The sequence below is a fragment of the Brachycentrus maculatus genome, unplaced genomic scaffold (assembly GCF_059751285.1).
Source record: "Brachycentrus maculatus isolate JH-2025_06_01 unplaced genomic scaffold, ASM5975128v1 h1tg000172l, whole genome shotgun sequence".
Taxonomy (NCBI): domain Eukaryota; kingdom Metazoa; phylum Arthropoda; class Insecta; order Trichoptera; family Brachycentridae; genus Brachycentrus; species Brachycentrus maculatus.
Window position 1 is genome coordinate 2,237,975 of NW_028280925.1, and position 16,501 is coordinate 2,254,475.

The 16,501-nt window shown below is 33.0% G+C and overlaps 1 protein-coding gene across 6 annotated transcripts in view; it reads left to right on the forward strand.

Annotated features, from left to right (window-relative positions):
- LOC148308295 (phosphatase and actin regulator 2) overlaps window positions 1-16,501 on the forward strand; it is a 352,056-nt gene that overhangs the window by 263,700 nt on the left and 71,855 nt on the right. For 4 of the 6 annotated variants that reach the window (XM_088261993.1, XM_088261996.1, XM_088261998.1 and 1 more), the window contains one exon: window positions 14,350-14,427. The exons of the other annotated variants lie outside the window; for them this stretch is intronic. In XM_088261993.1, coding sequence (XP_088118119.1) covers window positions 14,350-14,427 — 78 coding nt within the window. The remainder of the gene's footprint in view (window positions 1-14,349; window positions 14,428-16,501) is intronic. 6 annotated transcript variants of the gene reach the window in all.

The window sequence follows — 16,501 nt, forward strand, 5'->3', positions numbered from 1 at the left end:
TAAAGCATTTAACCGATTACTTAACCTATTCGATTTTTTTTCTACAACACATACAAATGTACAAACGTATCTGCTTGATTTAAATATAATATATTTGTATATTAAAAAAATAATTAAATGATAGTTACTCATAAAACACCAAAATTTTTAACCCAGAGTTTTGCACTTTGCATTAAAATAATCGATTGCCATTTTTTTTATATTTCTGCCAACTGAAATATTTGTTTGTATTTCGATGTCTTTCTTCCTGTAAGATATAAAACATATTCCAGTCAACCAATAACTCAGCAAAAAATCTTATTAAATCTTGTTTTCTGAACTTTTTAATATCACGTTCCATAATTTCCAACGTGAGAACACGAAAAATATCTAACTAATTTGCTAAAACAGTTATTTGCTTTGTTGTTTTTTTAATTTTAATTTTTTATATATTTTACAATAACATGTTTTGTAATTTCCTAGAAGCTTCAAAATTTAGAATTTAACAAGGGCTACGGCGGCAATATAGTCGTTATATCAATCATAATTTCCTCTCCTCTGAGTCCTTGCCAGCTTCACCAATTTGATTATATTTCTCTCATTTTACCTTTTTCTATTTACATTTGTTTCTTTTATTTTGACATATTTTTTATTTCATTCCGACGCCTATCTCTTCAAATAATAACAAATAAGGGAAAACGTGCCATTGACGGGCGATAACTCAATTATGGACGTTTGAATTATTAAATTAGAAAATATTCGTGTTCTTTTGATATTCGCAAATGTTTCAAGTCAATCGTATTTTCAGGTGAACTTAAGCGGGTTGTGTTAATAGAAATCAAGTTGTGCCAGAGCGGGAGTCGAACGAAAGGCCTATGACTTAGAGTTAGCAACATTATCCACGGGACTACAACCCGTCTTGAACGGTATAAAATAAAACATTTCCAACTATTAATAATATCTTAGGTTTTGATTTACTTGTATATAAAAAAAATCTCTTGTAATTTGAGTGTTAATTCATATAGATATTGTAGTTTGTCATTGACAGGCATTAAGTATTTAATCCGTCACAAGTATGACATTTGTGTTTGTGTTAATGGCTTAATATTTTATTAAAACAAATATTTTATTTTATTTTAAATATGGACCAAAGGCAAAATAAAGGAATGGGATCGAAAGTTTATTTCGTGAAAATTATAAAATATTTTTTTTCTTTCTTTATTGTGTGTTTTTTATGTTAAAATAGATAAAAATATAAATAATGTAAAAAGAAGTCCACCGACAAGACTATACAAAAATAATATGTATTTGAATTTATAAATTTATGTATATATGTATGTATGTGTACGTACTTTTATATTTAACCAATAAATTAAATAAAAAATAAATATATTTACTTATCTTTATTTTAAATTTTCCTACATTTATCAACAATAACAAAAAAAATTACAGAGTGTTTTATGTATCTTTTTCCTATACTTTTAACGGTACGAACACATTACTTTAGGATTAAAAAGTCCGATAGTAAGAATATAGTCAGAATGGACAGTCTTTTCTCTGTCCAAGATTGGTTCATCTACCCTACTTCTTATTTCTTTGGATTGACGCTCAGCAGCGTACGGCAATAAATTTGTTTATTTTATTAAATATATATTTTACTTTTGCACAGACACACATGTATAGTATGTAGATTTATGGCGACCTTCGTCTCGGTATTATGATCGAGACGGCTCAACCGAATTCATGTCATTTTTCAGAACTCTATAAATTTGATCTTGATTGAATCCTATATAAACCTATAAAATGTTTATGATCTAATCTGGGTTTATCTGACACGCCGCCCTTGCGTTGATAATGGTTTTTGTAATGACTGAGGTTCGTTTTTGTTTTCAATATACGGGCGAATATACCTCCTTCCCGCTTTCCCCGTATCAACTAACCCACTTAACATGTCGTTATGATATTGTCTTTTTTAAAATCGCCTTTTTCTATTAATAAATCAAAACGTTTTTTTAAAAAAACGCCCTTTAATTACACTGTATACAGGATGTACCAAAAACCACTACTTATGACCCTTAAATACATTCGATGGTGCATAGGGCACTGCATCAAATTGACGCAATATCAAGTTGATCGTTAATTATATAAAGGCAAGGTGATTAGTCCTGCGCTTCGGGTGTTAGTCCAGAGTTAAATTGAATAAATGTTTCGGTGAAAAAACACATTTATTCTGATTCCGCTAGGAATCGAACCCGGTACCTCGAGCATGGTAGCCGAATGTAGTAACCGCGCGGACCACCCTTGAGATAGTATCTTTTGAAAATGGCGCTATATAAATTATCTAAAATTATTATTAATGATAAGTTTGGTTAATTCACATAGCATTATATTCGTAAAATACTACCTCATGGGCGCTTTTTTATAGCCTCTAAACTATGGAAGCAGATAATAATAGAGTTTATTTCATAAGACGAATATGGGATACTTAATGTTTTCTCTACATATTTTAGGATTTTTCAAATATATAAAATGTGATGCCGTATCTTTTATTCAAAATTACGATTGATTTTTATCGCCCATGATTATTAATTTATTTTTTCAAATACTTTTCAAAGTTCATTATATTCCCCCTTTTCTCATTGAATGTAGGCAGATCTGTCTTCTCATATCAAGTTGACACGATAAATAATGATTGATTACATTGATATACTTAAAAACCAGTTATTTAAGTCTGGAATATAATTTTTGCTACCTGGGAGTTACGATAATTGATAAAACTAAATATTGTATTCGCGATATCGATATGATCGTTTTTTTTCTTACCAGCTCTGATATTCATCCATTTCAGTATATTTTAAGTGACTCAAATGTGAAAGGTAGTTCGAACAGATGATGATTTTATTATGTTTTATTTCATCACGGTTAGAGCACCGGGAGCCACTAGATGATTGATGTCTAAAGTCAATTTACTTATCCGAGCACAACAGTCGCAGAAAAGCGAGCGGTGTTGTTTCGTTGACAACCCACGTTGTTTCTATTCGCTTGACAGTTCTGACAGTTGGGAGGTTGTGACGTCACCCACTCTCCACCCCTATCGACCCTCCCACCGAAGTACCTTTATGACTTGAGATCAAAATATGAACCCCATCAAATACCAGTTTAAACCCTTTAACTCTTGTGATAAGAATCTAGTGAAAAATACTGTTGCCTCGTTTTTTTTTACTTTCAATATATAACCCTTTCGTGTTTTTTTAGCTAAAGAAATCGGTAAATATCTTTAGGATATTAATGATTTTGGACAAATATATATTTTTATTTTTATTCAACATATCGTGGGTATGTATACTGGAAAAAAAAACGTTGATTTATCTATTTATTTTAAATCAAACAGATTTTTTGAGTCTACTAAGTTGTATTTTACTAACAAAAACACATAAAAAATTTATATTGTGACAATTGTTTCGCCTAGTTATGGCATTTTCAAACGAATGTTTGAAACATTCTTTTAAAAAATGCCACAACTAGGCGAAACAATTGTCACAACATTAATTTTTTATGTATTTTTGTTAATAAAATACAACTTAGTAGACTCAAAAAATCTGTGTTTGATTTATAAATCTGTGTTTGATTAGTACATAAATTAAAATGGAGTTCTACAAATTAAACGCCAAATCAATAAATAAAAAATGTTGATTCTAAAATCCCTGTTTGAATAATCTCTGTTATTTAAAGCCTGAATAAAATACGCGCTATTAAACTTAAAGTTTAATTTACTTTTAAAACAACATACATATGACATTTCCAACTACTTTGTGTATTTTACCAGTTTATAGAACGTTGAAAACTTTATAACATGCATCATTAGGTTAAAATTGCATATTTTCAAGTTTTTGCCAGTAGGTACGATATATAGATATTTTTTTATTTACTCCTTGTCTGAGTGCTCCGCGTACGGGTTATGTAACAGCTCACAGTTTGCCAAACGCACCTTCTAATAATTCCTTTGTTCTAGTTGGACGCCCACACCTCGGGATACGCGTCACTGTTTATATTTTCCATATATAAGCTTTATTGATAGCTCAGCTGAAAGCGCGAGAGCTTTATTGATATTTCAGTAACGAGCTGAATTTCAGAACCGCCTGCCTTTATTTTTCTTTGAATACTGTAGTGAATTTTTCTAAGTGTATTTATTACATTTTATCTTCCGGTTCGACATTTTACATACATTTGTGATTTAAAGTTTGTTTTTATATTAGTCGTAGATTTATTTGCGAAATTCATTATTTTTTAAATCATGCATTGATTTAATTTATAAGAAGACATAATTGATCTATTAATATTTTTTTAGTCACAGAAAGAAGCGAAAGCATCCATAAAATATTTTCTCACTACACGATTTATTACAATTTATATTTTCATTAATTGATTCGGCAGTCACTTTGTGGTTATATCTATTTATTTTCAATAACACCAGTGTTTGAAAATGATGCGGAATGCATCAAAACACGTGTTACTATAGATTTTAAGAATTAGTGGTATTTACCAAGTAAAACTTAAATTAAAAACAATTTATTGCATAATCAATTTTACTTTAATATTTTCATCGGCATTTCTTGATTCTTAATACAGTACAAGCAGTGGCGTGCAAAGATAATTAATTAGGGTATGCAGTAGAGGTAGGTAAGCTAGGTTCTACTTACTAAGGTAGAATAGGTTCTGGTTGCATTTTAATGTCACGCGGTTGAGTTAGAATAGGCACTGCTTTTCTACCTATATGGAAGGCAAGCTCCTGAGTACAAGTAAATATTAATACATTGAAATTTCGCCAAAACCATAATTGGCTACGAGTTTAATTGATGAATCGAAGAATTCATATGTTTTTATGAATAAATGTTTTTATCCTTATTTATTTTATCCGATCTTGTTTTGTCTTTTTCTTCGCTAAAGTTGTATGTATGGATTTCGGTCTCAATGTAATTCTACAAATCTCTTGCTTGTAAATGTGGAGCGAGCGATAAGACAATTTACGAAAGTATAAATTGTAAAATGATTCAAATGTCTCCACCATTTGTCGCAGTTAATATTAGTATCATTTGGTATTATGATTTTGGTGAAGTGAGTTTTCAAAAGTTAGTTAGAGTTTTCAAAAGTTAATAAACGTAACCAAATAAAGTCCACTGCGGTTTCGTATCCGGTGTGGACTAATAATCCGCCGCGGTGACGTCACACTCCCCGCAAGTCGCACGATAAAACCTTCAATTTAGTAGCTCGCCAAACGAACGGGCCGTGAGCAAGTTGAACGGAAATGTTTCGCGTTAGTTGTAAGGGTCTTATCTCTCTCGTTTCCTACTCGCCGCGCCGCGGTCGGGACGTACGTCCTCTGTATGAAGTGGAAACACGTCAAATATATGCGAAACTCTTCACTTTTCATTATCTACGAAATTTAATGAAAACGTCAGCAACATCGCTTCGGTTAAGGTTGTTCTCGTATGTTCTAATATTAATTATCCGATACCCTCGGGCGTACGAGTATTATTGTATCTTACAGTTTTTTCGCTTAACTTCTTTGTTCTTCTAACTCTTATCTTTCTAACTTTTATCCGCCTCTGTCGTGTAATGGTCAGCACGCTCGGCTACCATTCTGGAGGTTCCGGGTTCGATTCCCAGGGGGAGGCCAAATAAATATAAGTGATTTTTTCATTATAATTTTTATTTTATATTACCCTGGACCGGTACCTGAAGCGGAGGGCTTATAACCTTTCCTTCGTGTGTTTAACGATCAAGATAACACTGCGTTCATATGATGCAGTGCCCTGTGCAACATTGGGGTGCGGATAAAAGTTTGAAGAAGAACCCTTATCCTCACCCAATGGTGCACAGGGCACTGCATCATATTGACGTAGTGTTATCTTGATCGTTACTTGCATGAAGGCAATGTGATCATTCCTGCGGTTCAGGGACCAGTCCAGGGTAATATTAAATAACCATGAAATATAAATTGAATGTAAAATCACTTTTGTTTATTTCACCCCCTCCCCCTGGGAATCGAACCCGGGACCTCCACCACGGTAGCTAAATACGCTAACCATTACACCACGGGGCGGATACAACGTTTTAATTACACATAAGAAATAATGAAAAAAACTGTAACCTTAGTTACGCAAAACAAATTGTACGCGTATGATTGATCTTCAAACGTGTGCTGATATTTATTACTCGTAGTATTAATGCTTAAAATGATCGATTTTCTTGACAGGTTGACAGCTTACATATGAAGCTACAGAAATAACCCAGTATTCTTCGCGAACTAATACAGTGCGTGGGTATAATAAATAATGAAAATTCCCAAAAAATTGCTTTATTGTAAATATTTTAATTTAATGACTCAGTTCGCTCTATTTTTTATATCGTGTCAATCATTTTTACGCATTCAAAAATCAGTTCAGATACGCATTAAAGTGTTGGTATACTCTTTCACTTTTTTTGGCATTTAAATTATTCTCTTCTCCATCTTTACATGGTAATCTAGATCATTGTTCCGCAAAGTGTGTGCCGCGGCACACTGGTGTACCGCGGCGATTAGTTGGTGTTCCGCGAAAAAAAGTCATTAAAAATAACACAATTGCTTCTAATTTTGATTGCCTGTGCTCAGTCAAGAAGCTCACATTTCTCATTAAACATAATATCGTAGTCATACAGGAGAAAGTGACCAAGTGCATTTTTTTTTACAAAAACGTGATCAATTACTATTTGATATCTTACTAGCTTAATATTGCTCTGAAAAAAAAATCCCAAAGGATTTTAATCTTGGAAGTATAATATATTAACTTATTATAAATGACTAACAGCATTCATGTTTATTTTCTTGCCAAGTAAAAGTGACTTAAATAGCCCTCCTGAACATTTTACGTTTTGTTAGTTAGTCACTTTCTCCTGTACGACTACGATATGTTGAATATGTTACCATAATATGGTAAATATGCACCTCTGAAATTTCTTAATATTATAATATTTATATTAATATCTCTATAATATTAACTTATTATAAATGACTAACAGCATTGATGTTTATTTTCTTGCCAAGTAAAAGTGACTTAAATAGCCCTCCTGAACATTTTACGTTTTGTTAGTTAGTCACTTTCTCCTGTACGACTACGATATGTTGAATATGTTACCATAATATGGTAAATATGCACCTCTGAAATTTCTTAATTTGGTAGATTATGTAGGTTTGGTAGGTATGGTAGGTGAATAGAAAAAAATGGGGAACAGTGATCTAGATATATCATTTTTTATTACTTTACATTCTTGTAATGGTTCATCGTGGCTTTGTAAGAAGATAAAGGGCCATTAAAAAAATCTGTTGTCGTTTTCTCCTCTTCGCTAAAGTTGCATGGATTGCGGTCGTAACTTAAAATGAAATTCTTCGAATCTTTACGTTAGCAAATGTGGAGCGAGTGGTACAACAATTTACGAAAGTATCAATTGTGAAGTGACCAAAATGTCTTCACCATTTGTCGCAGCTAATGTTGTTACTTAGTATAATGATTTTACGTGATGTAGTTTAAAAAAAATTAATAAACGTAACCAATGGAATTATGGATACTTGCTTTTCAATTTCTTCAGATAGGCTGATGCCCAACTGATCCTGCGCGAGAGGCACGCACTTTCAAAAGTTTAAGCGTTACATGTATTGTATATTGATCAATTCAGAATCTCGTCACATCTATTCACTGTTAAGTTTAGCTAATCCCTCCTCGGTTGTTTTGAGAGAAGATTACTAGGCAGAGTGTATACGTGACTGTCGCTAAGTGATTACCACTAACACCATATTATTTTTATTTATAAAACATATTACAAGCATTAAATATTCCCGATAAGTAATTTCCATTTCTTTTTTTGGGACATGGGATTAAGATTAACAAGACTGGTGCACAGAAAAGAAAGTTTAAAAAAATATATATATAAAAAATCAAACAAAACTAACACAGGACAGAATAAAAAATATAAAAAAACGAGTATAGTAAACAGGCATTTAAAAAACATAATGGACGAAGCATATTTAAAGGAAACAAATGAGAAAATATAACTTATCACTAACACAAATATTCATTCCGCTAATTTTGGATTCGTGATTGGGTTATAATGATGAATTTCTCTGTTAATAATCGGTTTCATTATGGAAAACTGTGGGTGGGAAATTCTGCCTTAACCGCCTTAAACCCCTGACTTGGTCCATTCTGATTACTACTTGTTCAGATCAATGCAGAATGTCATCACCGGAATACGCTTTACTTCAGAACAGGTTACCAAAAATTGGCTCGATTCTTGGCCGCCAAGCCGGAAAAGTTCTTTTGGGATGGAATCCAGAAACTGACAGAAAGATGGGCGAACGTCGTAGCTTCTCATGGACAATACTTTGAAAATTGAATTGAAATGACCATTTTTTCTCAAGAATACCTTAATTTCGCTCCCAAAATAATTGATTATAATGCCTTAATCATGCTCCCAAAAATTCTAATCGCCACCGAAAGAAGAGACCTAAGTGCCGAACTTGCCTCGCGTTCATCTCCGGCATAACCTGTTGACTTGTCGAAGGTCAGCCTTCAGGGGGGTGGGGGGGGGGGGGGGGGGGGTGGGGGGGGGGTGGGGGGGGTGAGGGGGCTTACCCCCTTCCTCTTCCACATCATCACCAGCCCCCGCCGACCAGAATGTAAAGTTTTCGCATTAGCCCCGCGTGGGATGATAAATACCACTGTTGACGCAAGCTTATACGATGGGCGGTTATTAAATTTATGGGTGTACATGAATTTTATACACTCGGGATAATTTTGTAAATTTTGGTGTTAAATTCCAACTTGTACTTATAATACCCAAGAAAAACACGTGTAATTAATGGATTGTAAAAGAAAAACACTTGTTTTTTTACCACTTTTTAAAACAAGTTTTTTTTACAATTTCATCATATCTCATCATATCATCATATTTCATCATATCACAAAGTGAATGCTGAAACAATAAATCAAATAATTAATAGATGTTCGAATGGTGAAATACGGAAGGAGTGTAAAGCTGAGATAAGCATTATCGATACAATTAAGAAAGGCGTGTTGAAATAGTTTGGACACGTGGAACGAATGAGGAAGAAAAGAACGGTAAACAAATTTACCAAGCGAAGTCCGAGAAAAAGTTGGCACGATCAGGTATGTCATATATTTTAACGATCAGGAGTCAAAATAATAGGCAGGTGTGTATGAGATGCATGAATATGGAAGAGGCGAAGAATGTTTGCAAAGACAGAGTCGTGTGGCGTTCAGTTCTCTCTGCCTACCTCTGCGGGGTAGCGGCGTGATCGTTAGTTAGTAAGTTAGTTAGTTTATCAACATAATTAAATATTTAAAATGAAACCGCGTGTGGGCGAAGGCGAAGACTGTGAGTGGATGAAAAACTTTGTATAAAGTACAAAGTAATCAGTGTAAGATTCTCATTACTTTAATTTTTGGCCATTAGAATAATCAATGTAAGATTCTCCCTTTAATTTTTGGCCATTAGAATAATCAATGTAAGATTCGCTCTTAAATTTTTGGCCGTTAAAATATTGGGTTATAATTACGTTTCAGAATTTAAAAGTTGATCGAGCATCGCCATCAATCATCCGCGCCGCGCGCGCCCGCCCGGGAAATGCTTTTCACACTCGAGTGTTTGTGCCGAAGTCGAGCGGCGACCCGAAACGCCTTTGCGTAAATCAATTTACAGTTTGCTCAAAAGCCCAACCGCACACCTATCGGCCAATTAACCTCTGAATATTGTATAACCTTTTGTTTTCTACATTACTTCAACAACAACAACAAAAAAAGACTCAAATACTATCACGTTAATTTATCATATTATTATTGTCCGCCTCCGTAGTATAATGGTCAGCATGCTCCCCTACCGTTCTGGAGGTCCCGGGTTCGATTCCCAGGGGGGTTTAATAAATATAAGTGATTTTTTCACTCTAATATTTATTCAATATTACACTGGACTGGTACCTGAAGTGGAGGGCTGATCACCTTTCCTTCATGTGTATTCGATCGAGATAACACTGCGTTTATATGAAGCAGTGCCCTATGCACCATTGGGGTGCGGTAAGGGATTTATTATTATCATTATTATTGTATTAGTTTTTTCTTCTTCTTGTAAATACACAACCAGTTTATGAACTTCTCTTTGTAGCTTTCGTCATCGTTATCTTAGAATAGTTTAAGGCCATACCGGCAATAACAGATTTCAAGCCGCACGTCATTTCACCACCGATTTTTTAAAGAATATGTATTAATTTTTCTAAGAATATACAAGTTTTTTCATATATTTTCAACTCCTTATTTTTTTTATTTGTTCGGGAATTGTACAGCTTTACAAAAAAAAAGTATTCCATAAGATTTACATTAACAAAAAATAGTTACATTAATAAAAATAAAGGCAGTTAAACAATTTCACATTTATGTTATAATAACTATTAAAAAAACATTCAGAGATTTAAAAAAAGGGTAAGTACTTATGGTATAAAATAAAAAATCTTATCTTTCAATAACTCTTTTAAAACTATACAGTATTTAAAATTTATATTTCAAGCATTGACTTTGTGATTTTCCATTTTTAATTAAAGTACAACTTTGTTTAATTATTATATATTTATTTTGAAGGAAAACATATTTTTTCAGTACGGAAACGATGTTTTAAGAAAGAAAAATCAATTACGTCAAATGTCACCTGTGTTTAAAGAAAGTTAAGTTGATCTTCAACGTATGTAGGGCCTTAATTCGTATTTAAACGCGCATGTACGTATTTTAAGGTTGACAATCGTCAATATGCGTCGTAAAATGTCACCATTATTGACAGTGGTGTCCCGACAATCCAGTACTTGTTTCTATACTCAAAAGTTTATTTTTCAAATTTGTAAACGTTTGTGAATGCGGTGAATTTATTTTTCACATTCGTAAACAATAATATGAAAGGAAAGTAGAATTTGTGGAATTTCGAGGTCCCAAGCGCTTCCACAAATGCGCTTATTGTAAATTTTCACCCCTGTTAGGAAAAGTCATGAAAACCTTAGAAAAAATTAGGCGACATCTTCTTCTATCTGTCTTACCTCTTTTTTGGTCGTCGGTTTGGAGCTTTCATTTAATGTGTCCCGAAGGGGTCTCGAATAATAATGGCAACCCTAAGTTGGCCGCACACTACTGAATTGGGGATTTTTTAAAAATTTGTATTGAAATAATTTCCCGTGAAGAAAACGGACAAAGAAGAAAAGTATAAATTTAAACCACATCTTCCACACTAACTGAAAATAAATCGACATTTTGAGGGTGTCCAAATACTTGTTCACAAATTACGGTTTCTCCACTCATGTTAGGAGTTATTCAACATTATTGACATGTTAACATAGATGAAAATAAATCATTAAATATATTTTGCAATAGGCGGGAATCGAACCCGCGACAGTGCGCAGTCTAATATTTATATTATTTATTTATTTATTCTAATATAGTCTAATATTTTTACACTTCACCACGGCGCCTGTTAAATAGAATCAAAACATCAATGTAATAGTTATGTGACAATCGTTTTTCAAGTATCTACAATAAATCCTTTTTTGTGATAGGCAAATATTTTAAAGCGTTAGCAGAAAAAACATTGAAATGAAATATGTAGAAAAACCTATTTGTATGCATTCAGATACAGAAGAAGCGTATAATATCATATATCTTATCTGCGTATAATACTCAACAGTAAAACGAATTCTAATATTTCATCGGTGATAACTTAAACAAGCTTTGCCCCGAAAAAGCTATTCATTTCAATTTAATTCAGTATTTTTTGTCGAAAAAAGGTTCAGTTTTTCAAAATCGTATTTCGCGTGGAATTTTTTAACGTGATGATAACATTTCATCTCCCCTCTGCCCGATTGGTTGTGTACTCTTCACTCAATTTGTTGGGCCATTGTGCCTAGTTTGTCGAGTGCCATTCAGTCGTCTTGTTTCACAGTGTGCGCCCCCGAGAGATTGAAAAATCTAAAATTAAATTGAGTCGGCGCGTTGAAAAGGCGCCTGGGTCTCGAAAGACTTCGTTTACTTTAAATATTTGACTAAACAATTACGTTCAATATAGTCCCTCGCTAAGCTGGTCGATGTTCTTCTAAAATTCTAAACGATGTGCTGAAAAAAAGACAACTGCTGTATTTTTGTGAGTGCTAAAATAATTATAACTATCATTTCGGTAAGCCAATAAAATGTTTATTTTGTGTAAGCACTTTTATTCTATAGGTTTATTATCCTTTCGATAATTTTCTCCTTTTCTCTCAACCGGTTGACACGACCTTACTATAAGGGCTGATTTTCTCGTTAGTTAAACGATCATTTTTTAATTTTTTTAATAACATAAAACCTTTAAAACCAGACTTCCAGATTTCTAAATTTCTAATTGAGAGATTATTTTTATTTTGTATATAATTTAAGAAATTATTTATAAAGTCAGTCGCTGTTTATAGTTGATGTTTTATATTTTATTAAAAAGCTTTGCAATAAAATAGCCTGGGACGCATGTGAATTGAACGCCACCAGAAATTGGTCTTCTCACTAAATTGTTGGGTTTTTATGCTTAAGTGTTTATTACTTCAAATCAGATTTAAATCGACATAACTCACGTAATCAAAGCGTCCAATACAAAAACTACCTCACAATGCTTTTTGTATCTGATAATTTTACTCAGTTATTACCTACCCAATGTAAAAAAAGAACAAAGTTATTCAAAACGTTAAACGTATATTACTACGAACGTATGTTGTTAAGATAATGTAATTTTAGAAAAAAATATCATATAATTTATATTTGAAGCACTAACTTTGTGATTTTCCATTTTATAATTAAAATGTAACTTTGTTTTAAAAATCACTATAAATATCAAATTATAACTCAATTATAATGTCTACCGGTTTCGAAGCTAACCGCTTCTTTATCAAGACTGATTAGTATTTATCAGTCTTGATAAAGAAGCGGTTAGCTTCGAAACCGGTAGACATTATAATTAAGTTATAATTAAATATTTAAAATGATTTTTAAAACAAAGTTGCATTTTAATAATAAAAATATCAGTTCAGTTCGAAAACCCCATTATTGCATACATCTAAGTATTTCTATAAAAATATGACTTTCATGACCAGTTTAGTTTATTAAATCTCGTATTAAAAATTGATTTTTACGTCAATACAACCTGTAATAATTTTATCCAGTTTTTTTCGTATCTTCGGTAAAATTTAGGTATACGAGTATACAGTTATGGGGTTTTTGAAATGTCCGACTCTATGTGCTTGGATGAATCGACCGTTTCCAAAATACACAAACACTTTTGTTTTTGCGATTGATTTCCATTTCACAAATTAAACTAATCAAACAACGGTTTAATCACGCCAGATAATTGATTTCACCCTCGACTGCTCAAAAATTAATTTATTTGATTGTTTATTTACGTAAGGTAGGAACAGTTTATAAAAGTTAAATTAACTAATGTAATGTATCACTGCGGTAATTTTTTTAGAAAACAAAATTTGGTGACTATTGAAAAAGGTATTATTTAATTTATTTGTCATGAAGATTGCTATTTAAACATTGCCTGTTAAAATAAAATAATATAGCATTAAAAAATCGTACTTTGTTTATTTAAATATATTTTTATAAAAAAAGCTTTATGAGTTTGCATAAAAAATTATCTTAAAAAGTAAATTTAATATTCAATAGATTTCTGAATATATAAGTGATTCCTATAATAAATTGTCTTACAGTGCTTTCTAGTGTAAAAGATAAATTATTTCGCATATGGCTTTCTGTAATCAGATATTATCCACTTACATAAATTATAATAGTACATTATTTCTGGTAAGCTTTCACTGAAAATAAATTTAGCCTGTTAACAGCGTATGATATATCCCTGTACTTTGGTATTATAAAATACATTTGTAGTTACTTTGATGTCGAAATGTAAAATCCGATGAACTGTAATCTTTCCCGGAAAATCGTCGTATTTTCTGTCTACAAAATTATTTGTCTTGTTTTTGTATCGTTTAGGCACTTATATTTCTTTTTTACCAATCGGTCTAGACTGAACATTGCTTTGTTGTTTTCGCCTTATTTTATGTCTAGTTTTTACCACGTGTTGTTGTTATTCGCGTACGCCTTATTGACTTTACGGATGCCTGTTATTTTTCCGATGAATCGGAAGAAAATGTATTGAATTGAAAAATTACTCCAGTATTTGATTATCAATGCGCATGTATATATGTTTTGTACTTGTTTGTGTGTACCTACTTGATATGTGTGTTACTTTTACCCTCAGGGGGATCGAACTCGAGACCTCACGACAAAGTTGCTAGTGAACTTCGCTACCATGGAACGCATACGAATCATATCCGAGGCGAGTAAAACTTTTGTATTAAAATTATATCGCACGCTATCTATCGTCGAATATTTGTATGTTGACACGGATGAATATGACTCACAATTCCGCCCCTTTTTTCTCTTTTTTTGTCTCCAAGCAAACTATCTCTGAAACCTTCTTCAATTGATTACTCAGTCTTGTAGCAAAACTTTAGCTCAAAACAATTTTTTTCGCTAAATGTGACGACAGAGTAGCTCATCTGTGAAGCTATCTCGTTTTCTTCGATTTTTTGCTGTATTTTTATGTCGATTTTCCAATCACTCCGCATAAATTTGAAATTTAAAAAGAAAACGCCCGCTAATGAATTCAGAGCCCGCTCCCCGAAGACCTTTGATCAGTCGGCATGTTTACTTACGCGCGAAAGTTTAATGTTTTCGTCTTGCGAACGAGATTCGAGTTTGATTTAAGTTTTCGCATTCTCATTTGTTTCGATTTTGAAGTTTAAAACGTTTAATCCTCGGGTTGCGCCATTTCGCGGTAGGGCGCAACTTACCTGCTGGAAACCTATATGGAGATTAAGTTGTTATAATGCCGGATCCTCCGTGAGTAACGAAACAAAGAATCTCGCGAACAAAGAGCGGTCCTTTTATATTTTAATATATCGCTCGGCCGTGTTTCTGACATTATTTCTCTATAGACCGATACCAACCCACGTATTGTATTATGCTATTGAAAATATGCAGCTATATTTGCTAATATCAAATTTGTTATCATCAAATGATATATTTAACGAAGATTATATAATGTTTTATCACTTGCATTAGACCACTAATTGAGTGTTCTAATACAACTGATAAAACTTCTACAAATGTTTTCATTGAAAGGTGATCACAGTTTTTGTGTGTTTTTTTTAATCAACATGTCATACTACAAAGTTAATGCCAAATCAATAAAAATATAAGTTTTATCACCATACATAAAAAATAAGGTTTAAAAAAATTTCAAACATTTAAAAAATAATCAAAAATACGTGTTTTTATGGCTAAAAATTATTTACTTGTAGTTTAAAGGGGTACAAATATAGTATGCCTTTTTTAGTAATTAAAAAAAAAGTCGCCTTAGGCAGGTCGTAATCCCTGTAAATATCCAGACTCCCATATTCTCCTTCATCCATGTTGAGATATAATAAAGTTAATAAAAAATTAAACTTTTAATAATGCGCGTTTCGGCCAAAAGCCATTTCCATAATAAATCTGTTAAATTTAATAGGCAATTACGAATATTTTAATAAGCGCGATATGTTCGCGAGGAATTCGTAAATCAAATTGTTCAGCGTTTTTCGCAGCGGCGCGACGCGACGCGTCACTGCACGACACGTTGCGACACGACGCGACGTATCGCAACGCAATGGTGATCGGGGACGGTCGCGCACGCGCCGCCGCGCTCTCCACGCGCTCTGTCCGGTTCATTCATGCGGCGGGGTGGGGAGCGGGGCGGCGAGCGGGGCGGATCGAAGGCTGCGCGCTGGTAACGATCCGCGCCGCGCCCTGCAGACATCTTCCATTCTTGGGACCCGTTTCAAATATTCATCTCCGAGACGATGCACGCAATGCCTCCTGGACCGCGAACCCAGCCGTGATCCGATGCATCAAAATGTCACGGAACTAGAAGTCAACCGATCCATCCATTTCCATGACTCTTTTGTTCATTATTTTAACAATGCTCAACCACCCTTCATATTCCACCCTTGTTTCTCACCCTTATGCTAAAATTCACTTCATGATCTCCAAAATGTTAAAGCTTATATAATAAAATAAATATGCTAAAATTCACGTCATAATCTCCAAAATGTTAAAGCTTAACGCATTTAAAATATGAATTTACTATCTTTTGAATATACTTAAATAACAACTGTATAGTTACCACCATTTTGAGTGTGTCCAAATACTTGTTCACAAATCTGGATGATCTCCAATAATAGGAGTTATTTATCATATTATTTTTTGACATCTCTACGTAGATATATTTTTTTTCACATTAATTACTATTATTTGATTAATGTTGAAAAAACTATTTAGTTTTATTAAACTTTTATTATATAAAACGCAGT